Source organism: Carettochelys insculpta, chromosome 11 (assembly GCF_033958435.1).
Source record: "Carettochelys insculpta isolate YL-2023 chromosome 11, ASM3395843v1, whole genome shotgun sequence".
NCBI lineage: Eukaryota > Metazoa > Chordata > Testudines > Carettochelyidae > Carettochelys > Carettochelys insculpta.
The window spans coordinates 49,447,217-49,471,699 of NC_134147.1; the positions used below are offsets into that span (position 1 = coordinate 49,447,217).

General features: G+C 65.2%; 1 protein-coding gene across 4 annotated transcripts; it reads left to right on the plus strand.

Annotated features, from left to right (window-relative positions):
- Positions 1-462: 462 nt before the first annotated feature.
- On the plus strand, positions 463-23,647 carry KLHDC8B (kelch domain containing 8B). Of its 4 annotated transcripts, none has more exons than XR_012646949.1 (6): positions 463-638; positions 6,375-6,760; positions 7,232-7,392; positions 7,825-7,957; positions 9,258-9,859; positions 14,199-14,561. XR_012646949.1 is itself a non-coding variant. In XM_075005034.1 (6 exons), exons 2-6 carry the CDS (start codon positions 14,560-14,562, stop codon positions 23,016-23,018), a joined length of 1,080 nt encoding a protein of 359 aa, XP_074861135.1. In that variant the 5' UTR covers positions 9,882-10,411; positions 14,199-14,559; the 3' UTR covers positions 23,019-23,647. The 4 variants fall into 4 exon arrangements, 3 of the variants coding, with proteins under 3 accessions (XP_074861135.1, XP_074861133.1, XP_074861132.1); XM_075005034.1 differs by lacking the exons at positions 463-638; positions 6,375-6,760; positions 7,232-7,392; positions 7,825-7,957; positions 9,258-9,859 and adding exons at positions 9,882-10,411; positions 17,841-18,005; positions 21,295-21,519; positions 22,434-22,535; positions 22,822-23,647 and having other exon boundaries at positions 14,199-14,950; XM_075005032.1 differs by lacking the exons at positions 463-638; positions 6,375-6,760; positions 7,232-7,392; positions 7,825-7,957; positions 9,258-9,859 and adding exons at positions 11,898-12,298; positions 17,841-18,005; positions 21,295-21,519; positions 22,434-22,535; positions 22,822-23,647 and having other exon boundaries at positions 14,199-14,950.
- Positions 23,648-24,483: the final 836 nt, after the last annotated feature.

The window sequence follows — 24,483 nt, forward strand, 5'->3', positions numbered from 1 at the left end:
GTCGTTGGGGGGCTGTGGGGGGTTCTCCCCGGGTCATTGGGTGGGTTGTGTGGGGGGTTCTCCCCAGGTCGTTGGGTGGGCTGTGTGTGTGGGGCTGTGGGGGGTTCTCCCCCGGGTCGTTGGGGGGCTGTGGGGGGGCTGTGGGGGGTTCTCCCCCGGGTCATTGCGTGGGTTGTGTGTGGGGGTTCTCCCCAGGTCGTTGGGTGGGCTGTGTGTGGGGGTTGTGGGGGGGAGCAATATGGCCGGGGGCGGGGCGCTGGGGCCATGGAGCTGGGGGGGTGGGGGGGCGGGGCGCTGGGAAGGACGGCTCCGGCTCCTCCCTCGGGAGCAGGGAGGGCGGCACGCGGGCTGCAGAGGGCCCGGCAGGGGGCGCTGCCACAGGCGGACGAACGGCGCACGGACTCGCCGGCGGACGGAACTGACGTCCAATACGCTCTATGGTAGCCGGAAGCGGAAGCGGGCCGTGCTGGGTTGTAACCTGGTAACAGGGCGCGGGGCCATGAGCCGCCGGAAGCTGGTGCTGCACGTTGACCTGAATAACACCGTGGCGGTGCTGGACTCGGTCACGGGCCAGGGCCCCGGCGCGGCGCTCAACGCGCACCTGAGCGGCGTCACCTGGGGCGCGCGCGGCCCCGCAGGTCAGCTCCCCTCCCCCGCCGCGGGGCGCTCCGGGTGCTGCTCCTGCGGCGCGAGGCGGGGCTCTCACCCCCCCCCCCCCCCGGCGCTCTGCGGCCCTCAGCGCCGCTGTGCTCCGCCCCCCCGCGGCGCGGCCCCAACCCCCCGGACTCGCTACCTGCCGGTCCGCAGAGCCAGGCCACATGCGCTGCTCTTGGGCCCGTTTGAGCTGCGTTCTGCTCTCCCCTGGCGGGCAGGGAGCTGCGGGCGCAGCGCAGGAGCCGCAAATGGCTCATCAAAGAGCCGCCTGCGGCTCAGAGCTGCCCAGCTGCCTTTTAAAAACGGCAGCCCTAGAGGAAAAGGTGACAGAACTTTCCACTGCCTTCCCCTGGGAAAGGGCCCTGCACCTGTGATTACTGAGCAATAAGGCTGTGACAGGTTGGGCAGCAGATGTCCACTTGAGACTGTCAACTGCTGTGCTGAAACACCACTGAGCTGCTTACCTGCCCTTTGGTGGGTCTGCCACCCTATTCTGCTGGGCCATACGCCCTGGGGTGCTATAGCACTGCCCCAGAGCTGGATTCACAACCCACAGCACCGCAAAACAGACACTGAGATGGGCTCTGTGGAGGAAAGCTCAGACAAAGAGACAAAATTACCACAGCACAGAGATGCACAGCCCCAATGGGACCAGAATCCCACATAAGTCTATCGGGCTCTGTATAAAGTTTTATAAGAACAAGTTCATCAAATACTTGCTCCCTTGATCAATGAAAATCCTAGGGCTGGAAGGGACATCAGGATGAACCCCCCCACTAAGTCATCTGAGCCAGGACCTTGTCAAGCCAGGACTTAAAGCCTCTAGGGATGGAGAATCCACCACCTCTCTAGGCGACACATTCCAGTGCTTCACCACCCTCCTGGGGAAATGAGATGATACACAGCTGTCTGCCCTACCCCTCTGAAACAGTTATGTACACTGGGTTTATTACTAAACAACAGTAAATTTATTAAGTAGAAATGGTAGGTCAATATAGGTTATTAAACAAAATAAAATACAGAAGCCAAGCTGAATACACACTAATAGAACTAGTTAAAAATCATAAATTCTCACCCCAGATCTAATTTCCTGAGCAGGTCCTCCTCAGGCCAGAGATGTCCTTTCTGACGTGGGTCCAGTATTCTCCTCCACCCCAGAGTATACAGTCATAGTGTTTCCACGTGTTTTCATGTACTTTCTTGGAGTGGGAAGGCAGTCTATAAAGCCAATTGAGAGCAATCATTGTTTACTTTATTTGCCTTGTATAGAATTTCCCTAGGGCAAGACACCTTGATTCAATTCCCCACCTGTCTGTGGAAAAGTGGTACAAAAGTCGAGATGGATTTAGCATCAGGTGACATGGTCACATGTCCTTATGGGTATCAGAGAGTTAGTTTGTATCTTCAAAAACAACAAGAAGTCCAGTGGCACCTTATAGACTAACAGATATTTTGGAGCATGAGCTTTTGTGGGTCCTTATGGGGACTCTTGAGTCCCTCTTGCTGGCTGGTTCATAGGAAAACAAACAGATCATTGTCTTTCTCAATGAGCCATCAAGTTTCCAAAATACTCTTAATGTCCCTCCATTAGCACGTCTGGATAGTAAAACAGGTTTATATTTCATATTTGTACCTTCAGGTGGAGGAACAATCATTGACAGGAATAGACTAGACAATTTCAGGAGGTTCTAACTTTTCTGATGATACTGTACGAGAAGTATTTTGTGTAACGAATTTTCCAGTTACGCACACCTATTCAGGTGCCTATTTCCAGAAAGCATAGGGAAGGCCCCATCACAAAGGTGTCGGGGAAGACGAGAGTGGGACCAATGGAAGACGCCAGTGGCTCTGCCATGCAAAGCTGGAGGGGAGATAAGGAGGAGCCTCCAAAGACATTGCAATGCGCATTTGAGAGAGCTCAGAGGGCAGGGTCGTGGAAGGCCAGGGACCACAAGGCTTTAAGGAGCGTGGTCAACGGTGTCAGCAGTAGCTGACAAGGAGCAGGAGGGTGGAGCGCTGGCACTGAGGCTGGGCTCGGAAGAGGACATCAGAGGTGTTGATGTGAGCAGCTGCAGTGGAGTGCAGTTGGCAGAAGCTGGTCTGGGGAGTCTCCAGGATGGAAGTGGAGCGATAGCAAAGGCAGAGGGTTTGTTCAGTCAGTGTGGAGCGAAGAACCTCAGAACGGCATCTAGCCCAATGTCTTGTCTTCCAACAGTGGCCAATGCCAGGTGCTTCTGTGAGCTTGAGCAGGGCAGGCTGTTACCAAGCCCATTCGTCCCCTGTTGTGGGTGGGTGGGAGGGAGTCAGTCAGGGGCCAGGTGTTTCAGGGTGGGAGAGACCTGACCATGCTTGTCCCAGGAGCAGTCTAAGTCAGAGGTTGAGGAGGAGAATACAAGGGCGTAAGGAGGGGAACAGGGCCCTGGGGCATGGGCAGGGGTTAGAGGAGGGGAGCAAATGGAAATGGGTGGTGGTGCTGGGAGCAGGAGGAGACAGCAGCGGGAAGAGAAGCTGACTGTCGGGAGGAAGAGAAGTTGGCAGGATTTGTGTGGGGAGAAATGGAGGAGGGGAACAACGGGTTTGAGCGGAAGGTGGCTGGGATTGCCTGGGGGGCCTCGGAGAAGTAGAGCCACTTAGCCAGAAATGGGTGTGTAATGGAGGAGCTGAGCAGAGGAAGGTGGAGTACGCAGGTGCTGGGAGGGAGGGAGAGAGAGAGGGTGGAGGGACTGAGTGGCTAGGGGGAGAGATGTGAGAGGTTGGTAGGAGAGTCGGAGTGGAGCATCAAGAGCCGTCTCAGTGGAAGACGGGGCAGGGAGCAGAGGTCAGCAAAGAGACAGGCGATGTTGGTGCCTGGAAGTGAGAGAAAGGTGGGTGGGGGGGCGGGGGCTGCAGAGAGAGGCTGAAGGGATACTCAGTCGGGAGGACAGGTTGTGGGGAGGTATAATCTGAGCTACACACTGATTGGCTGCCATGCCTCCATACTGGGCAATGTTGGTCTGTCCCCCCAGAAGCAGGGAGAAGGGAGCTGCCATGCAGGAGCCATGTATGGTGTGATGGGCAGCCCAGGCTAGCGAGGGGGCTGCATGAGTGGCCCTCCTTCATTTCAGTGGGCTGCCAGGTTGCAGTCAGGCACGTGCATGAACCCTGACCCAGATATAAAGAGGAAATACACGAATAGATGCCATGCTGCATATTTCATCGCTAGTAGAAACGTTTTAACCATTCCTATAGTCATAGGACTGGTGTCAGCTTCACGATGTTGGCAGTTTTTCAAAGGGACATTATTAAGGGCCCAAAAGCAAGCTATCGCGCTGCGCAGGAAAGAGAGAAAATACGGGGAAAGACCGCCTGGGCTTCACCAGGGGATCGGGCACGATCTCAAAATAAAAAAGGAATCGTACAAAAAATGGAAACAAGGAAAAATTACAAAGGATGAATATAGGCAAACAACATAATGCAGGAGAAAGATTAGAAAGGCTAAGGCACAAAATGAGCTCAAACTGGCTACCAGCATAAAGGGAAACAAGAAGGCTTTTTATAAATATATTAGAAACAAGAGGAAGACCAAGGACAGGGTAGGGCCATTGCTCAGTGAGGAGGCAGAAACAGTAACAGGGAACTTGGAAATGGCAGAGATGCTCAATGACTTCTTTGTTTCGGTCTTCACTGAGAAGTCTGATGAGAGAATGCCCAACATAGTGAATGCTAGTGGGAAAAGGGGTAGGGTTAGAAGTTGAAATAAAAAAAGAACAAGTTAAAAATCACTTAGGAAAATTAGATGTCTGCAAGTTACCAGGGCCTGATGAAATGCACCCTAGAATACTCAAGGAGCTGATAGAGGAGGTATCTGAGCCATTAGCTATCATCTTTGGAAAATCATGGGAGACAGGAGAGATTCCAGAAGACTGGAAAAGGGCAAATATAGTGCCCATCTATAAAAAGGGAAATAAGAATAACCCAGGAAGCTACAGGCCAGTCAGCTTAACTTCAGTGCCAGGAAAGATAATGGAGCAGGTAATTAAAGAAATCATCTGCAAGCACTTGGAAGGTGGTAAGGTAATAGGAAACAGCCAGCATAGGTTTGTAAAGAATCAATCTTGTCAGACTGATCTGATAGCTTTCTTTGATAGGATAACGAGCCTTGTGGATAGGGGAGAAGCGGTAGATGTGGTCTACCTAGACTTTAGTAAAGCATTTGATACGGTCTCTCATGATATTCTTATAAAAAAACTAGGCAAATACAATTTAGATGAGGCCGCTATAAGGTGGGTGCATAACTGGCTGGATAACCATACCCAGAGAGTAGTTCTTAATGGTCCTCAATCCTGCTGGAAAAGTGTAACAAGATGGGTTCCGCAGGGGTTTGTGTTAGGACTGGTTCTGTTCAATATCTTCATCAATGATGTAGATATTGGCATAGAAAGTACGCGTATTAAGTTTGCAGATGATACCAAGTTGGGAGGGGTTGCAACTACTTTGGAGGATGGGGTCATAATTCAAAATGATCTGGATAAATTGGAGAAATGGTCTGAGGTAAACAGGATGAAGTTTAATAAGGACAAATGCAAAGTGCTCCACTTGGGAAGGAACAATCAGTTTCACACATACAGAATGGGGAGAGACTGTCTAGGAATGACTACAGCAGAAAGGGATCTAGGGGTTATAGTGGACCACAAGCTAAATAGGAGTCAACAGTGTGATGCTGTTGCAAAAAAAGCAAACATGACTCTGGGGTGCATTAACAGGTGTGTTGTGAACAAGGCAGGAGAAGTCATTCTTCCGCTCTACTCTGCGCTGGTTAGGCCTCAGCTGGAGTATTGTGTCCCGTTGTGGGCACCGCACTTCAAGAAAGATGTGGAGAAATTTAGAGAGGGTCCAGAAAAGAGTGACAAGAATGATTAAAGGTCTAGAGAATGTGACCTATGAAGAAAGGCTGAAAGAATTGGGCTTGTTTGGTTTGGAAAAGAGGAGATTGAGGGGCGACATGATAGCGGTTTTCAGGTATCTAAAAGGGTGTCATAAGGAGGAGGGAGAAAACTTGTTCTTCTTGGCCTCTGAGGATAGAAGAAGAGGCAATGGACTTAAACTGCAGCAAGGGAGGTTTAGGTTGGACATTGGGAAAAAGTTCCTAACTGTCAGGGTGGTCAGACAGTGGAATAAATTGCCAAGGGAGGTGTGGAATCTCCATCACTGGAGATATTTAAGAACAGGTTAGATAGATGTCTGTCAGGGCTGGTTTAGACAGTACTTGGTCCTGCCACTGGGGCAGGGGGCTGGACTCGATGGCCTCTCAAGGTCCCTTCCAGTCCTAGTGTTCTATGATTCTATATGTAATGGGAACAGCCACTGTTACTGTACAGGGCAGATCCCTGTCCAGCCTCTTTCCTGCCTCCTCTCCCAAGCATGCCCTGTCCCTGCACCTCCCCTGCCCTCCTGGCACTTCCCAAGCACCGGTCCCAGTCTCCGCTCCTCCCTCTCTCCCAGAGCTTGAATCCTGCACATCAGCTCAGACCTGACTAGTTTGTGAGAAAAGATTTCCTGTGTCTCCCTCTCGCCATCTCCCCTGGAGCGGGGAGCTGCTGTCAGCCGGGTCCCTGACCTCCGACTTCTTCCACAGCCCCTGGAGCTCTGCTGGGTGGCACAGCCAGGTTTTCTCTAGTTCTGTGCATGGCAGGGGTGGGTGTGAAGTTTGCCCACAGCTCTTCTGTTGGGGTCTGTTCCAGGGGAGTGGCAGTGGCTGAGTGACTCCCCCTCTTTGCTGCCTCCGTGCCACGGGGCCGTGCCGTTCTCTGTGCAGCATGGCCGGGACGCTGCGTTCACTGACACAGCCCTGGGGCAGCGTTTCAGAGGTCTGCACGCACGCCATTTGCAGCTCCTGGAGTGGCGGGGCCAGCCGCATACTGTGTTCTCTGTCAGAGGCGAGTGTGCCAAGCACTACCACCTGATCCTGCCCTCCTTCTTCCACCTCCTGGAGGCCCTGCACCGGCAGGGGAGGCATTTCTCGGTCATCTTCAGGACCTTTGGCACAGACCTCCCCCGGATTCTCCATGCAATGGACTGCGCCTTGGAGGGGCAGCACCCCCAGTTCCCTGCCCTGCAGGGCCTCTCGGTGGGTACCCCAGGACAGGCAAAGAGCTTCCCCTCTCTGGCCTCTCCCCTCTGGGTAGAGCACTGGTGGTGATGCCAGCCCCAGAGCTGTGGGCGGGACCCAGGTCCCAGGGGCCGGACTGGCTGCTCATGGGCTGTGGCTGAGGAAGGGGAGGCGGGCTCTGGGGGCGAGGGGCAAAGTGAACCTGAAAGCCCTGCTCCTTCACATGGAGCTCTTTCCCCAGCTGGAGGCTGGATTCTGCCAGGGAGGTTGAGAGACAACCCACCTGTGGGCCTGCCCTGCTGGGGAGGCATTCTTCAAGCGTTGGCGGATGGTTGCCAAGGTCTCACTGCCCTGTGGGGAGCGCCCTTCTCTGCGTGCGGCACGCGAGCCTTGCCTGGAGGCTCTTTGGGGAAGCAGAGGTTCTCTCGAGGTGCTTGGTGTGTCTGGCCTGCAGCCCTTCCATGCTGTCTCCTCTCAATGCCATTGCAGCTCCCGGTGGACCGTACCGTGGGCCGCATACGCTGCAGTAGGCACGAGGTGGTGCTGAGCCGGGGAGCAGAGCGCCTTTCCACCAGGCAGGATGGCAGGAAGCTGTACAGCTATTTCTCCTCCCTGGAAGGTGTGAGTGGCTTCCAGGACCACTTTGATTGGTGAGCAACAAGGGGACTTGGAGGCGTCCTGAGCATGCTCTCCCCCGCTTCGCAGACCCCTTGGGAGGCTGTCCAGCCAGCTCCAGCCCCATGGTATGGCTTGGCCCTCTTAGTTCCAGCCCCACCAGCACCCTCAGGAGTTCCACTCGCCCTGTGGGGGGCAGTTCTGGTGGCCCTGCACACGGGTGTGAAGAGCTAGCGTCTCTCCCCCTGCCCATCTCTGAAGCACCCCTTTGCACTCAGCCTGGTCAGGGGTGACGGCAGAGGCCCTCAGAACTTGGTGCAGAGCCAGAAGGAGGCCAGCTGTCTCCTGCTTGCCTCGTTCCCTCTTGCTGAGGGGAAGGCGCTCTCCATGCCTTCGGGGACAGACCGCAGTCCCTGGGCTGGGCCAGCTCCTTGAGGGCAGTGGTCGTCCCACTTGCTGTCTTCCAGGTGGGCCAGAAATCAGTTCTCCTGCCGGGGTGGGAAGCCCCTTTGGATTGACCCACATGACTCCGGTGTGCACCACATCTTCATTGATGACAACATTCGCCTGGACGACTCGGACAGCATCGCCTGCCCCCAGGTGCGCAGCCCTGCCAAGCATTGCCAGGCCCTGGTGGGGCAGGGCTTCGCTGGCCTCCTCTGCCCTAGCCAGCCTGGGGTGCAGTGGCTGGGACTGGGGCTGCAGGGAACAATCCCTGCATTGGCCCAGCACCAGGGTGACCCCTTTGTTGGCACAAGGCAGCAGGTTTCTGCTGCGTAGCTCTGCCCTCTGCGGGCACGAGTCACACTTCCTGCCCGAGTGAGCCTGAGCGAGGCTGAGCTCGTCCCGCAGCTGGGTGACTGGTGTGCTCCAAAGCAGAGCATCGAATCGTTACCACCAGCACCACAGGCAGGGCCTGCCGTTCACTCTGGCAGCGCTAGCAGGGCTTGCCAGGAGCCGTTCCTTCCGAGCTGCAGAGCAGCCAGCTCCTCTGCCTGCTTGCCAGAGGCTGTGGCAGGGAGCATGGCAGAGTGGGGCGGGAACCCAGAGGAGTGCGGGGTAATCAGGCTTTTCCCCACCAGGCACAGCTCTCTTGACTCTGCTGGGTTGTTGCTGGCCCCAGGGGAGGCCTTGGTGGCGATAGATAATGGAGGGACTTCTTCCTGGGAGTCTCTTGCCTGCTGGCAGCTTCTCCGGGATGGCCTGCTGCAGTCAGTCCTGTGTGCTGAATGTCACCTGTCCCCAGAGCCGAGAGGCCCCAGGGCAGGCTGGCTGCTGGTTTATTTGGATGAGGAAGGCTCGGGAGAGGACCCAGGCACCTGCCCATTCTTCCCAGCTCCAGCGCAGGCTGCTTGGTCTGGAGTCAGAGGGAGGCACTTCCAGCCTCAGGCTTTGCTAGGCTGGGAACATGCAGCGACGTGACTTCAGCTCTCGGCGCACTGCTGGGCTGCTGCCGTGTGAGTCAGACTCCACGCCAGCTTGTGCTGCTAGCAGTACCAGGCCCACCGTGCCAGCTGGGGCAGAGCTGGTTTGTGTCACGTCACTGAAATGAGCAGCTACCCGCAGGGAGCCGTGGAGAGCAGGTGTCCTGTGCGCTGCTCTCTCTGCAGCCCAGCGGTGCTAAGAGCGGGGAGCTGGGCTGGGCCGGTCAGCCCATTCCCAGGCGCAACCACTCCACCGTCGGGCTCTCCCCCTGCACGGTCATCCCCTTCCACGGGCTCAGCCTGGCATGGGAGTCGCTGGTTCCTGCCCTGCTGCCCTCAGCCCAGAACCCTGAGCTCTTGCTGACGCCAGCTCTCTGCTCCCCTCCCGCTGCCAGCAGAGGGGGAATGAACCCTCTCCTCCTGCTGCTGCTGCCTGGCAGGGTGGCCTGAGCTTTCCCACCTCTCTCCCCTTGCAGGTGTTCCCAGGGGGAGGAGGAGGCTGCGCCCGGCCAGCCCCCACCTCGGAGCTGTATGACGTTTGCCTGGTGCAAACCGACCTCCTGGGGGCCATTGCTGATGAGAGCTATTTCCGGCAGTGCGTGCGAAGGTGTGAGGAGAACTACCAGCGGTACCTGGCCTGTGCCGAGAGCCCGCTGGGCCCCACAGAGCTCTCACTCCAGGCCCAGCAGCTGCAGGGGGGGCCAGGCCTCACTGCCCAGCTTGCCCCGGGGGCTGCTCCCGGTCTGCAGCTGGAGTCCTAGGCTGGTCCCTGGCGCCCGCCCGCCCGCCTGCAGCGCAAAGGAGCTGAAGCCCTGGCCTCCCTTCGGACTGGTGCAGGACACTCTGGACCCCCTTTGGCTCCCGCGGGGCGAGGCTGCTGCCAGCCCCCAGTTCAGCAGCACGTGCTCCGTGGGGCTCCTTCCGCGGAGGAGGGACATCGGCTCCACCCACCAGCTCTGGCCAGGCCTGGCCCTGGGTCGGGAGTGCTGCGCGTCGGGGCTGCAATACAGCGTCTCCATGTCCTCTGCTGCCTTTGGCCCCCACGCAGGGTGTCTGGCATGTTGCAGGCTCACGGCCGGTAGGCTGCCAGTGCGCCCGGGGCAAGTACGCCTGCCTGCCAGCCGGGGCTGCCCTCGCTCAGACTTGCTGCCTGGCCGTGCTCCGCTCACCCGCACAGGAACAGGGCAGGTCTCGCCCTTGCTCCCACCCCTGTGCAGCTGGAGCGGCGCCCTGCAGGACCTGTTCCTCAGGAGACTGATAACGGAAGGGAGATGCTGGGCAGGGGCTCCGTGGCCTTTACCCTGTCCCCTGGCTGGGTGATCCCGGGGAGTCTCTCCCTTCTGCTCGCCTGGCTCTCGCTGGGCCGTATGCCACCCAGTTACTGCGCAGCCGCAGCACCCAGGCGTGAGGGGCACAGAACCTGGCTGGCTCCTGCGGTGGTCTGGCAGGGACTGAGTGAAGCCTGGGCCGGCAGCGTTCTGCAGGGGAAGGGGCTGGGCCGGCGCCTGTCACTTCCCCCTAGGCTGCCACGGTGCAGCTTGCTCAGGCTGGGCAGCCCTGGGCTTGTCGTCAGGCCCCGACCTGGTTGCAAGGGAGCCTCCAGAGCGGCTAGGGACAAGGGCTGTTGCTGGTGAGTGAGGTGGGCCCAGGCTGCCCTCTGCGTGCTCACCCGTCCGGGCTGGGGAGCTGCAGTCAGGCCCGCGCTAGGGGTGGGAGGGGGAGTAAGGGGTGCTTGTCCTGGCCTGGAGCTCTGGCCGCCCCCATTGCTCCGGTCCCCTTTGAAAGGCTGCAGCAGTGCTGCTCCCGCTGGGGGCGGGCAGCACTGCGAGCTGCCTGCCCTAGGCCCTGCTCCTGCCCTTAGCACAGGCCTGTCCCCCGCCCCAGGGCCCGCAGCAGTCTGAGGAGCGGGGAGCGCTCAGCCAGCATGTGGGGCCGGCTGGGCTGCGGCGTCCCAGGCGGGATGCGGGGACATCCCAGGCTCCCTCTGCGGCAAACCCGAAGGCCCTGAGCCAGCGTCTTTCCATTGGGTTCAAATGGAAGTGGGGTGGCCACAGCAAGAGCGCTTCTGGCCAGCCAGTGGGGGTGTCCCAGCGGCCCCCATGTTTGGGGGGGCTGCAAGAGCACAGCCCACATCCCGCTCACGGCCACATGTGCAACTCCCTGGTACCGGCCACGCGGGGTTGTGTGGGGCGCCTGGGTGGAGAGCTCCCCACAGGAGGCCAGGGGCCAGGCTTGCGGGACTCGAGCTGGGCGTGGGTGGTGGGTGCTAGCCAGCAAAGCCTGTCCAGCCGGAAGGTAGCGAGTGGGACCACAGCTGTTTGGGTCGTGCTTTGCGGTGCTGGGGCACTGCGTTGGAATGGGAGCGCAGCTTGGAGCGTGGGGCTAGTTCCTGCCCGCCCTGGAATTCGCAACTGGAGGAGTGCCGGGAAGGTGCCTTAGACGTGCCCGTGGGTATTGGCAGTCAGCTGCACACCTTGGTGTGGGCCCTGAGAGGCCCGCAGGCAGGGCTCCATCCTGGCCAGTGCTGCTGGGTGCTCAGTGGACAGACCACAGCCCTGGCCTGCTGGGGCTCCGGCTAGCCCAGGCAAGACGCGGGAGCTTTGGGGTCTCAGGAGGGCTGCCAGAGTGCAGGTCGCTTGCTGGCGCGCGTCCCATGTGGGAGTTGTGCTGCCATGAGAGCTGGCAGCGCCCGCCTGCGGGGGGCCCTGGGCGAGTCCAGCCGCGGTGTCTCTGCGCCTGCAGCAGTTGCAGTCTGCGCTGTTCCCGGTGCCTGCCGTCGCAGCCTGAAAGAATAGAGCCTCTCCAGGCATGGGAGCAGGCTGCCTGCTGGCCCCCGGAGCTGTGGTACCCGGCGACGGGCAGTGAGCTCCTGGGCCAAGCAGCTGTTTACTTCAAGCGGCTTGTGACTGGTCCTGGGGAATCTGCCCTAATGTCGGCCTGGCAGTGCCCCAGTGACGCACAGCAGGGACCCTGGGAGCCGCTTGGGCAGGTGGCAGAGCGCCCACGCAGCCAGCGGGAACCTCGCCCCGGGTGGCAGGGCAAGCACGCGGGCCCAACCGGAGCAGTGCAGCTGGCCCCGGCTCGGCTGCACAGGCGTTGGGAGTCTGTAAGGGGACTCCGCGGGTGTCCCTGCACCTCCAGCGACAGCTGCCCGGGGACGCGAGAGCGCAGGGCGGACGCTTGGCCAGGGTCACCCGGGCGCGCAGCTGTTCCCCTGGCTTGGGGCCCGCCCCGTCACACGGAGCGCCGGGCCTGCCTGAGCCTTTCCCTGGGGCGGGAGAGACGCGGCCGGGGAGCCTCGTGTGCCAGCCAGCGGCCGCCCGAGCTCAGTGCGCCCGCCGGCCCGCCCAGGCTGCCGGAGCCGAGAGACGGGCCCGGCCCAGCCCAGGAGCAGGCGGGGAAGGGCCAGCGGCGGGCGGAGCGTGCGGACGCGGACCCGGCCCGGCCCTGCGCTCCCAGACCCCGCGGGAGCTGACGGGGATCCCGGGAGGCGGTGCGGGCTGCTGCCGCTGGGTGCGTGAGTACCGGCGCCGGGCCCAGGGTAGGGGACGGGGAGGCGGGAGGCCGGAGCCGAGCCGGGCCCTTCCCGGAGGGGAGCGCCGGGCTCCGGCAAAGTCCCAGCGCCCGAGCCGGGCGGAGGCGGCAGCTCCGGCAACAGCCCGCGGGGCCGAGCGCTGCGACGCGGCGCGGCCTCTGCTTCGCTTCGGCTTCGGCTTCGGCCAGCCCTGCCCGGCGTGTGCCCCGGCGCCCCCACTGCTACCAGCGTCGCGCCCCGGCACTCCCCAATGCCCCAGCGCCCCGCCTGCCCCTCGGCGCCCCCAGCGCCCCCACTGCTACCAGCGTCGCGCCCCGGCACTCCCCAATGCCCCAGCGCCCCGCCTGCCCCTCGGCGCCCCCAGCGCCGTGCCCCCCTCCCCCCCCGGCGCCCCCACTGCTACCAGCGTCGCGCCCCGGCACTCCCCAGCGCCCCGGCACTCCCCAATGCCCCAGCGCCCCGCCTGCCCCTCGGCGCCCCCAGCGCCGTGCCCCCCTCCCCCTCCTCCCCCCGGCGCCCCCACTGCTACCAGCGTCGCGCCCCGGCACTCCCCAGCGCCCCGACACTCCCCAATGCCCCAGCGCCCCGCCTGCCCCTCGGCGCCCCCAGCGCCGTGCCCCCCTCCCCCACCCCGGCGCCCGAGCGCCGTGCTCCAGCACTCCCTAATCCCCCAGCGTCCCATCTGCCCCCAGACCCGTGCCCCGGGCCCCCCACTCCCTCCAGCGCCCCGCCTGCCCCCCAGCACCGCCAGCGCCGTGCCCCCTCCCCCTCCCCCTCCCCGTGGCGCCCCCACTGCCACCAGCGCTGTGCCCCCATTGCCCCCAGCGCCGTGCTCCAGCACTCCCTAATCCCCCAGCGTCCCATCTGCCCCCAGAGCCGTGCCCCGGGCCCCCCCCTACCTCCAGCGCCCCGCCTGCCCCCCGGCGCTGTGCCCCGGCACTCCCCAGCGCCCCGCCTGCCCCCCGGCGCTGTGCCCCGGCACTCCCCAATGCCCCAGCGCCCCGCCTGCCCCCCAGCACTGTGCCCCGGCACTCCCCAATGCCCCAGCGCCCCGCCTGCCCCCCAGCACTGTGCCCCGGCACTCCCCAATGCCCCAGCGCCCCGCCTGCCCCCCAGCGCTGTGCCCCGGCACTCCCCAATGCCCCAGCGCCCCGCCTGCCCCCCAGCGCTGTGCCCCGGCACTCCCCAATGCTCCAGCGCCCACCTACCCCCCAGCTCTGTGCCCCAGCGCCCCGCAATCCTCCCAGCGCCCCACCTGTCCTTAGTGCTGAGCCCTGTCCGCCCCACAGTACCAGAGCGGGCCCTGGGGGCCCTGGTGTGCAGCTGGCCCATTGGTGAAAAGATGTAGCCACCTCCCTGCCAGCCTGGAGCCCAGAGTGGGTGCCCAGGGTTGGGGCACTGCGGACCTGGCAGTGGATGGTGCTCACTTCACCACTGGGGGGGCCCTGCTGCTGCCACCCGTAGGCCTGAGCAGGGGCCAAGGGAAGCCCTGGGTTCCCGGGGGGCAGGAAGCCCAGCTGTGATCCAGACCTTCCCTCCCTGAGTCCCTCTCCTGGGCAGATCTACTGCGTGCTGAGAGTTCATCCCCCGCCCTGTTCCTCTGCCAGCCCCCATAGGGCAGCCTTCAGGGCTCAGGGCATGGCAGGCCCCGCTGGGCCCCACTGTCTGGATGCTCCTGGGAAAGGCAGGGTTCTCAGTCCCCCAGCTCCAGGGCAGTAGAGCCACTTCCCCGAGCTTGCTCCTGACCCAGCTTCTGGGCTGCAGGAGACCATGGGCAGGGGCAGGGGGGTGCTGGGCCTGGTAGGCAGCTGCTCTGAGTGGCCTCTGCCTGCAGCGCTGGCTGACCCAGAGCCCAGCCCCTCACGAGTCTCTCCCCTTTCAGGCAGGCTGGTGGAGGGAAGAGGAGCTGCGGAGACTGGGCAGAGCAGGGCTCCGGCCCCAGTGAAGCTGGGCAGGGGTCTCCAGCTGCCAGGGCAGAGCCCTGCTCCAGGATCACTGCACCAGGTGGGGCCGAAGGGCAGCTGAGTCTGGGGTGTGTCCTGCTGGGCGCTACAAGAGGATGATAACGGCTGCAAGTCGGAATGGACCTCCCCCCTCCCTGGGGACCCGGCCTGCTGCAGCCCGCAGCTGTTGGGTGCTTGGGGCGTGAGGGGGCATTGCCCTCGCAGGGGCATCGCTGCAGCTCCTGCCTGTGGGCAGAGCAGAGCCCTGGCGAGCCGAGCTGAGAGGTGCTCCGAGGGACCATGCCGGTTCCCGCCATGGCAGCCGTCACTGCCAGCTCCTTCTGCTGGGAGGTCTTCCCGCCCATGCCCACCTGCCGGGTGTACTGCAGCCCTGCCTACCAGGACGGGCGCCTCTTCGTGGTGGGGGGCTGCGGCCGGGCGGGGCTGCCCCTCGACGCAGCGGAGATGCTGGATGTGCTCTCCCAGAGGTGGACTGTGCTGCCTCCGCTCCCCACACCCCGGGCCGGGGCGGCTGCTGTGGCCCTGGGGAAGCAGGTCCTGGTGCTGGGGGGCATGGACGCCAGCCAGAGAGCCCTGGCCTCTGTCGAAGCCTTCAACACAGATGAGGGCAAGTGGGGGAAGGTGGCCGCCCTGGCCCAGCCCTCCATGGGCATCTCTGCCGTCGAGAGAGGTGAGCCGGGCAGCCCGGGGGCCTTGGAAATGCCCCTGCCCTGTTTGCTGTTCCTGGGCAGCCAGCCACCCCCTCCCGGCCCTGGAGCCCTCCATGCCATGGGCCCTGGCGCTCACCTCACCTGCCCAGCCCACAGCTTGCCCGGCCCTTGCTGCCAGTGCCCTGCCTGGCCCCTGCCACCAGTGCCCTGCCCAGCCCCCTCCCAGTGCCCTGCCCGGCCCCTGCCACCAGCGCTGTGCCCTGCCCCCTCCCAGTGCCCTGCCTGGCCCCTGCCACCAGTGCCCTGCCCAGCCCCCTCCCAGTGCCCTGCCTGGCCCCTGCCACCAGTGCCCTGCCCAGCCTCCTCCCAGTGCCCTGCCTGGCCCCTGCCACCAGTGCCCTGCCCAGCCCCCTCCCAGTGCCCTGCCCGGCCCCTGCCACCAGCGCCCTGCCCAGCCCCCTCCCAGTGCCCTGCCCGGCCCCTGCCACCAGCGCCGTGCCCGGCCCCCTCCCAGTGCCCTGCCCAGCCCCTGCCACCAGCGCTGTGCCCGGCCCCCTCCCAGTGCCCTGCCCAGCCCCTGCCACCAGCACCCTGCTCTCACCTCGCTTGCCCGTCCCCTGTGCCCTCCAGCTGTGGGCCGGAAGAGCAGGGCTGGGGCAGGCGGAGGGCAGAGCTTGGCCCAGACTGGCAGCGCCTCAGTGTGCCTGGGCTACGGCCCTTAGCTGGGGTGGGCTGGGCTGGGCCTTGCTTGCGGGGGACTTGGCCCCGCCAGGGGTGGGCCTGAGGGGATTGAGCAATGGGGCACCCACAAGCAGCTGGGCCCCCCGGCAGTGATAGCTTCTCCCCAGGGGGCCTTGAGCTCCTTGCCTGGGGCCCTGGGACGCGCCTGCTGCCCACGGTCCCTGCTCCTGGGTGCCCCTGGGCTGGGGAAGCAGCTTTCCAGCGCCTGGCGGGGTTGCCATGGCGTCTCCAGGGAGACAGTGCCCAGAGTGGAAGCGGCTGGGGAAGCCCCAGGCCTGGGCTATTTCAGGTGTGCGGGGGCGGGGCGGTGCCAGCGGGGGCCGCAGCCCAGCCCCCACCATGCAGCCCTGTGGTTGGCGGTCCCAGTTCAGGGGCGTTCAGGAGACCTGCTGTTCTCCCGCCCCAGCTAGGGGCCCACCCAGGGTTTGCTGCCCTTGGTCTCCCAGGCCATCATGCCCAGCCCTGTGGGCACAAGAGCCACCTCCTGTGCCCTGTGTCCGGTGGCTGGGGCTGCCCAGTGCTCTGGGGGGCAGGGCCCCGTGTGGCTGCTGTCCCTCCTGGCAGCCTGTGCTCCCACCCTGGGGCCTATAGGGCAGGTGGAGGCCCACCTGATGGTCTGGCCATCACCTCCAGCTGGGAGACGCCCCAGTGTCCCCCTGTAAGCTGAGTGCTTGGGCTGCTACCCAGCCCGTTCGCAGAGCAGCCCCGGCCGGCAGTGTGGGCTTCTGTTGGGCGTGCCCGTGTGCACCTTCCTCAGTGCCCTGTGATAGGGCGGGGGTTCTGGGCACAGCTGAGGGACCCAATCCTGGATCAACTGCTTAAAACTGGGCCACGTACTGCCCAGGCTGGGATTTCCTTCTCACTGAGGCAAATCCAGCCAGCCCCACACGTACCTCTGCCAGCCCCATGGCCAGCCAGAGGCCACACAAGCAAACCCTCCGACTGCCCAGCTGCTCCTAATCCCGGAAACAGCAACCCTCCTGCTCAGGTGGGAGGTTACTACAACCTCTTTCACCAACACCAGCCAGATTCTTCCAGCCCCCAAAGGGTCCGGCCCCAGTCCCAGGGCAAGAAATGCTTTGCTCTTCCCCAGAACAGCACACTGGGCCAGTCCTTTAGCATCTGAAATCAGAAGGTTTATTAATCTAGAAAGAAAGAACAGGGGAAGAGAGGAATGGAGTTAAAGCGACACATCACATCACATCCATCAGTTACCGCCAGTGACTCAGGCCAGCGGCGTTAAAACCTGATTCTTGAAAGTCTCCGAAATACACACCGGGGGGGCAGGACCCCAGTTCACATGGCCTCAGTTCCTGGTGCTGCGCGGTGCTCACTGCCAGGGCCATGGCAAGGGAAAACTTTCTTCTCCGACGGGCCAGGCAGGGTGACCTCACTGGGGGGTCGCAGTGACATTTTGCCATTGGTCCTGGGTTTCGCCAGCACGTCCCAGGCCATTTCCATAGCATGTGGACTTGATGTCTGTGTAGCTGGTCTCTGTCCCTTTGTTCAGCCACTCTCACCTGACTGGGGAGGTGATCCCCGCTCCTAGTGTGACTCTGCCCTACACTTCTCTGACGCAGCTCCAGAGCCAGGGTCTGTTGTTTCTCATACGAGCAGGGCACTGACGTGATTAAGACAAACAGACTCAGGGCATCACCAGCTTTCATTAGACACCCCACAGCCCCTGGCACAAAATCTGTCACCATGGTCCTAAGATGGCACCAGATTTTGTGCCTGGGGCGTGCCAGCCTCCCCCAATGTCACAGCACACGACAACGTTTATTCCGCCTGCGGGTGGAACACGGTAGTGGGAGCCCCGGGGCCTGCCCCCTGCCACGGCTGGCAGGGCAGGGGGCTGCAGCTGATGCTGGGGCATTGCCCGAATTCTGGGATCAGGACCCCCAGCCAGCCCCTTGAAGGTGCCAGGCTATGCCTGGGAGAGGGCTTGGGAGCGCAGATGGAGCTGGGCAAGGGAGGGCCCCGGGAAATTCCAGCTCCATTCCCTGCCAGCTCCCCACTTTCTCCTCCCCCAGCCCAGCTGACCCCCTCCCGCCCCTTCCCCCCAGGTGGCTCACCTGCACTCACCTGTTTCCTCCTGGCCCTTGCCCTCTGCCCTCACTGCTCCCCCTGCGCCGGGTTGCCCCCTCCTCACGCTCCCTGCTGTTGCAGATGGGGTGGTCTATGCCCTGGGGGGCATGGGCGCAGACACCGCTCCCCAGGCACTAGTGCGGGTCTACGAGCCAGCCATGGCCCACTGGCAGCTGCTGCCCTCCATGCCCACCCCCTGCTACGGGGCGTCCGCCTTCCTGCAGGCCAACAAGATCTTCCTCCTGGGTAGGTAGCACCGGCAGCGGGAGAGAGACTGCGTGCGTGGGGGGCTCCGCGTTCCCCCGGGAAACCCTCACAGTCTGCCCTGCCCCACGGCCAGCACCCCTGCTGGGAGCTGCCCACAGCCAGCGCCCTGCCCCACAGCGCCCCCTGCTGGGAGCTCTCCCATATCCAGCGCCCTGCCCCACGGCGCCCCCTGCTGCGAGCTCCCCCACAGCCAGTGCCCTGCCCCACAGCGCCCCTGCTGGGAGCTGCCCACAGCCAGCGCCCTGCCCCACAGCGCCCCCTGCTGGGAGCTCCCCCACAGCCAGTGCCCTGCCCCACAGCGCCCCCTGATGGGAGCTGCCCACAGCCCGCGCCCTGCCCCACAGCGCCCCCTGCTGGGAGCTCTCCCATATCCAGCGCCCTGCCCCACGGCGCCCCCTGCTGCGAGCTCCCCCACAGCCAGTGCCCTGCCCCAGAGCGCCCCCTGATGGGAGCTGCCCACAGCCCGCGCCCTGCCCCACAGCACCCCCTGCTGGGAGCTCTCCCATATCCAGCGCCCTGCCCCACAGCGCCCCCTGCTGCCAGCTCCCCCACAGCCAGTGCCCTGCCCCACAGCGCCCCCTGCTGGGAGCTGCCCACAGCCAGCGCCCTGCCCCACAGCGCCCCCTGCTGGGAGCTCCCCCACAGCCAGTGCCCTGCCCCACAGCGCCCCCTGATGGGAGCTGCCCACAGCCCGCGCCCTGCCCCACAGCGCCCCCTGCTGCGAGCTCCCCCACAGCCAGTGCCCTGCCCCACAGCACCCCCTGCTGGGAGCTGCCCACAGCCAGCGCCCTGCCCCACAGCGCCCCCTGCTGGGAGCTCTCCCATATCCAGCGCCCTGCCCCACAGCGCCCCCTGCTGGGAGCTCTCCCATATCCAGCGCCCTGCCCCACAGCGCCCCCTGCTGGGAGCTCTCCCATATCCAGCGCCCTGCCCCACAGCGCCCCCTGCTGGGAGCTCCCCCACAGCCAGTGCCCTGCCCCACAGCGCCCCCTGATGGGAGCTGCCCACAGCCCGCGCCCTGCCCCACAGCGCCCCCTGCTGCGAGCTCCCCCACAGCCAGTGCCCTGCCCCACAGCGCCCCTGCTGGGAGCTGCCCACAGCCAGCGCCCTGCCCCACAGCGCCCCTGCTGGGAGCTCTCCCATATCCAGCACCCTGCCCCACAGCGCCCCCTGCTGCGAGCTCCCCCACAGCCAGTGCCCTGCCCCACAGCGCCCCCTGCTGGGAGCTGCCCACAGCCAGCGCCCTGCCCCAAATGCCCCCTGATGGGAGCTGCCCACAGCCAGTGCCCTGCCCCACAGCGCCCCTGCTGGGAGCTGCCCACAGCCAGCGCCCTGCCCCACAGCGCCCCTGCTGGGAGCTCCCCCACAGCCAGCGCCCTGCCCCAAATGCCCCCTGATGGGAGCTCCCCCACAGCCAGCGCCCTGCCCGACAGCGCCCCCTGCTGGGAGCTCCCCCACATCCAGTGCCCTGCCCCACAGCGCCCCCTGCTGGGAGCTCTCCCACAGCCCGCGCCCTGCCCCACAGCGCCCCCTGCTGGGAGCTCCCCCACAGCCAGTGCCCTGCCCCACAGCGCCCCCTGCTGGGAGCTCTCCCACAGCCCGCGCCCTGCCCCACAGCGCCCCCTGCTGGGAGCTCCCCCACAGCCAGCGCCCTGCCCCACAGCGCCCCCTGATGGGAGCTGCCCACAGCCCGCGCCCTGCCCCACAGCGCCCCCTGCTGCGAGCTCCCCCACAGCCAGTGCCCTGCCCCACAGCGCCCCCTGCTGGGAGCTCGCCCACAGCCAGCGCCCTGCTCCACAGCGCCCCCTGCTGGGAGCTCCCCCACATCCAGTGCCCTGCCCCACGGTGCCCCTGCTGGGAGCTCCCCCACAGCCCGCGCCCTGCCCCACAGCGCCCCCTGCTGGGAGCTCCCCCACAGCCAGTGCCCTGCCCCACAGCGCCCCCTGATGGGAGCTGCCCACAGCCCGCGCCCTGCCCCACAGCGCCCCCTGCTGGGAGCTCTCCCATATCCAGTGCCCTGCCCCACAGCGCCCCCTGCTGCGAGCTCCCCCACAGCCAGTGCCCTGCCCCACAGCGCCCCCTGCTGGGAGCTCGCCCACAGCCAGCGCCCTGCCCCACAGCGCCCCCTGCTGGGAGCTCCCCCACATCCAGTGCCCTGCCCCACGGCGCCCCTGCTGGGAGCTCCCCCACAGCCAGCACCCTGCCCCACAGCCAGCGCCCTGCTGGGAGGGCGGAGGTTGTAGCAGCGCTTGTTTGCGGGGGTGGGTGCTGCTCCAGACACCTCGCTGTGGGTTGGGGAAATGGTCGCCCTGTGCCAGAGCTTCGCAGGCCCTGCCGGGGGTGACCCGTCGTAGCCCCCGCAGGCAGCTTGGCTCCTGTCTCCTCTGCTGCAGAGATATTAGCGATCATTAGTGAACACGCAGACAAGCTGGGAGAATCTTGGCACAGATCCAAACTCTGGGTCCTTGGACGTCCCACAGAGACGACTCACAGCTTCAGACTGGGGCAGGGGGGTGTCAGGCGCGGGGTGGTGGTGGGACAAGTACCTGGTGGGGGGGCGTGTGCTGGGTGCGGGCTGGTGGGGGGGGCATGTGCCAGGTGTGGGGAGCATGTGCGGGGTGGGGGGGGGGGTGCGCCAGGTGTGGGGAGCGTGTGCGGGGCGGTGGGGGGGGCGCGTGTGCCGGGTGCGGGGCGGTGGGGGGGGTGTGCCAGGTGTGGGGAGCGTGTGGGGGCGTGTGCCGGGTGCAGGGCGGTGGGGGGTGTGTGCCAGGTGTGGGGAGCAGGTGTGGGGCGGTGGGGGGGCGTGTTCCGGGTGCGGGGCGGTGGGGGGGGTGTGCCAGGTGTGGGGAGCGGGTGTGGGGTGGTGGGGGGGCGTGTTCCGGGTGCGGGGCGGTGGGGGGGGGTGTGCCAGGTGTGGGGAGCGTGTGGGGGCGTGTGCCGGGTGCAGGGCGGTGGGGGGTGTGTGCCAGGTGTGGGGAGCAGGTGTGGGGCGGTGGGGGGGCGTGTTCTGGGTGCGGGGCGGTGGGGGGGGTGTGCCAGGTGTGGGGAGCGGGTGTGGGGTGGTGGGGGGGCGTGTTCCGGGTGCGGGGCGGTGGGGGGGGGTGTGCCAGGTGTGGGGAGCGTGTGCGGGGCAGTGTGGGGGCGTGTGCCGGGTGTGGGGGGTATGCCAGGACCAAGGGGGCCATCAGGTGCAGGGGTGGGGGCGTCGGGCACGGGGGGCAGTGCCGGGGGCCGGGGCAGGCTGGTGACACAGGCCTCTCCGCCCCAGGGGGCAGGCAGGGCAAGCTGCCCGTCACGGCCTTCGAGGCCTTCGACCTGGAGACGAGGAGCTGGACGCGCTACCCCAGCGTGCCGAGCCGGCGGGCCTTTGCCAGCTGTGCCGCGGCGGAGGGCTGTTTCTTCAGCCTGGGGGGCCTGCAGCAGCCCGGCCCCCACAACTTCTACTCCCGGCCCCATTTTGTCAGCACCGTGGAGATATTCGACCTGGAGCAGGGTGAGCGGCGCGGGCGTCCCACCTGCCGGCTGGGCCTGGGCCTGTGGCCAGCCGGGTGCCGAGGCAGGAGACCGCAGCTGGCCAGAGGGGTCCCTCCAGCCCGGTGCTGTGCTGAGCTCCTGCTCCCCTGGGGGCCGGGCGGGAACAGAGGGAGCCTGGCTCCGACTCCTGGAGTTTGGGCCCCGCTGCAGAGCCACTGCCTTGGGCCAGCAGCAGCAGCAGTGGTGGCTGTAGGCCCTCTCCCAGTGCCCAGGCCACCTGCCCTGTGCTCTCGGGGGCCGGGTGCCCACCAGAGGCTGCCGTTCGTGGCCACAGGCCCCTCGAGCCTGCGGCATCTCAAAGGCTGGCTGGGAGCTAGGCAAGCGCCCGCCTTTCCCAGCCCCACGCAGCTCCCCCATGGCGGCCGGCAGGAGAGCCCCGCCTGCAGCGCGAGCCGGCTGGCAGGGGCGGCGGCAGGCAGCCCCAGGAGCCCGAGCTGACGCACCCTGGGCACTGCCCGAGCAGAGTGCAGCCCAGCTCAGCTGCATGGGCCTAAGCAGGCAGCTCCTGGCACCAGCCTCAGCACTTGTCCTGCAGCAGTGGGAGTGGCAGTCCGGTGCCAGGCTGGGGCACCCAGCCCCACAGGCGGAGCGATGGGCCATGGCCAAGCCCTGGCTCTGCTTGGGCCAGGCCTGTTTCCTGGGCGATGCCAGGGCAGGAGTGGAGCAGCTGGCCATTGATGGCACCGGGGGGGGTGTCTCATGCCTGGGGGCAGGAGTGCAGTGGGCGAGTCCCTGGGGCTGCCTGGCCTAGCTCTGTCCCTGCACTGAGACCCACAGGGAAGGCCCAGGAGAGGGGAAGCAGCCCAGTGCCCAGCCCTTGGCCAGGTTCTTCCCCCAGCAGCGGGACAGGGCTGAGCTGCCTCTTTCCTGCAGGGGCCTGGAGCAGGCTGGGCCGTGCCGTGCGCATGCGGGAGAAGAGAGCTGACTTTGTGGCTGGCTGCCTGGGCGGGCGAGTGGTGGCAGCTGGAGGCCTTGGTAAGGTGGAGGGGTGGGTCTCCAGGGGTCCTGCTCCTGCTCCTGCCCTATGCGCCTCTTCTCTGGGGCCGGGCCTAGCAGGAAGCCCTGGCAGGGCAGACGGACCAGCCCCTCCCAGGCCGACGGGGGTGGGGCGGAAGTGCTCCTGGCCCGGCTGTGCTCTGCGTTCTGGGGCCAGCTTTGCCTCTGTGGGCCCTCTCCAGGCTCCCTCCCGGCGTGCTCCGCAGCCCGGGTCACGTCCCCTTTTCCTGGCCCAGTCGTGCTCCTAACGTCTCCTCTCTTGCAGGGAACCAGGCGTTCCCCTTGGGCTCGGTGGAGGGGTTCAGCGTTGCCCGGAAGAAGTGGGACCTGCTGCCCTCCATGCCCACGGCTCGCTGTTCCTGCTCCAGCTACCAGGCCCCGGGCCTGCTCTTTGTGATTGGCGGGGTGGCGCAGGGCCCCAGCAGCGCGGTCGAGGCGCTCTGCCTGCGGGACGGGGCCTGAGGGGAGCCCCGGCCGACGGATGCCCCAGCGAGGCGGGACACTGGCGCCGTGCACATGGGCGCGGAGACGAACTCTGTGAGTGGGTGTGTAGCGCGTAGTTGCTGACCAAAGCCGTGACGTTGTCGTCTGCTCGTTAGGCTTTCCGAATTAGTTTTCTAGAGTAGCTCAGGCGGGAGCGGTGGGCCTGTCCCTGGGCAGGGCAGGGCAGTGCCGGGTGGGGCCTGTGGCAGAGAGACTGGGCTGAGGCCCTGTGCGTGGCTGCGGCTGACGGGACTCCAGGGTCAGGGCCTGGCACAGATGGTGCGTCGCGGGTGGGAGCTGGGTTGCCCTGCAGCCACCAGATCTCTGAGCGCCAGCGGCGGCCGCCTGTCCCTCCGGGAGGAGAGCCGAGCCCTGCCTGACTGGTCTGCGCTACCCGCTGCCCAGTGCGGGTGTCTGTGCCCTCAGTGCGGCTGTGCCGGGCGCGTGGGCGGAGCAGCGGTCGGGGTGGGCATGCAGAGGAGGCGTGAGCTGCTAGTGCTGTCTCGTCGTGCCCTGGTCTGTGTCCCCTGTAGCTCAGTGCCTAGGAGGTGCTGTAGCGCCTCAAATAAATCCCACACCTGGTTTGATGCTGGGTGAAGCCACGTCTGGCCCATCTCTCCTGCCACTTGAGCTGCGGTGCCTGAGTTCGCAGGGCTCCGAGCTGGGCAGCATCCCCGAAGGAGGGGCGCTGGCCTCTGCTCTCTGCAGTGCGGGCCAGGAAGCGAGGAGGTGGGGGTGCTGCTGCCCTGGAGCCAGGACTGCGCTGCCTCGCCAGGATCTGGGGCCGTTCGGAGACAGCAGCGACTTGCCCGCCCAGCACTCGGGGCTGTGCACGCCCAGGAGGTCCCCACCCCCGGATTGGGGTCCAACGGGCCCGGAAGGGTGTGGCACCAGTCTGAGCCTGCAGCCGGCCCCCGGCCAGGCTGCCCCATCAGGAGGGTCCGTGCTGCCTGGGGCCCGTCTTCGGCAGGTCTGGTGGTGGGCGCCCGGCTCCTGCAGGGCTGCGTGTGCCTGAAAAGCTGCTGAGCCCCAGACCCACTGCTTTCATCCTCCCCATCAGCAGGCTGGCCCCAGTGGGGCAGCCCCCAGCCGTGCAGGGCTGCGTCTCTGCTGCACGGCATTATCACGGGGGGGCTTGGGCTCACTCCCCTCCACCTCGGGAGCTCGCCCTCTCCTGCCTTCCGTGCTCTGCCAGGCATGGGCTGGGCTGCTCCTGTCCCCAGGGGCTGGCACGCAGCAGGGATGGGATGAGCGGCACAGCTGTGCCCACTGGGCCCATGGGCACTGCAGGCCTGTCCCTGCCCTGTGGCTTCCACTCCCAGGGGAGACCTGCTGCTGTGAACAGGACCCACTTGTTATGAGTGCTCCAAGCGCCCTCCTGCTGGGCCGGTGAGCCCCGTGTCTCTGGGTGCAGGCTGTGATGTTAGACGCCCCCCGCCCCCCA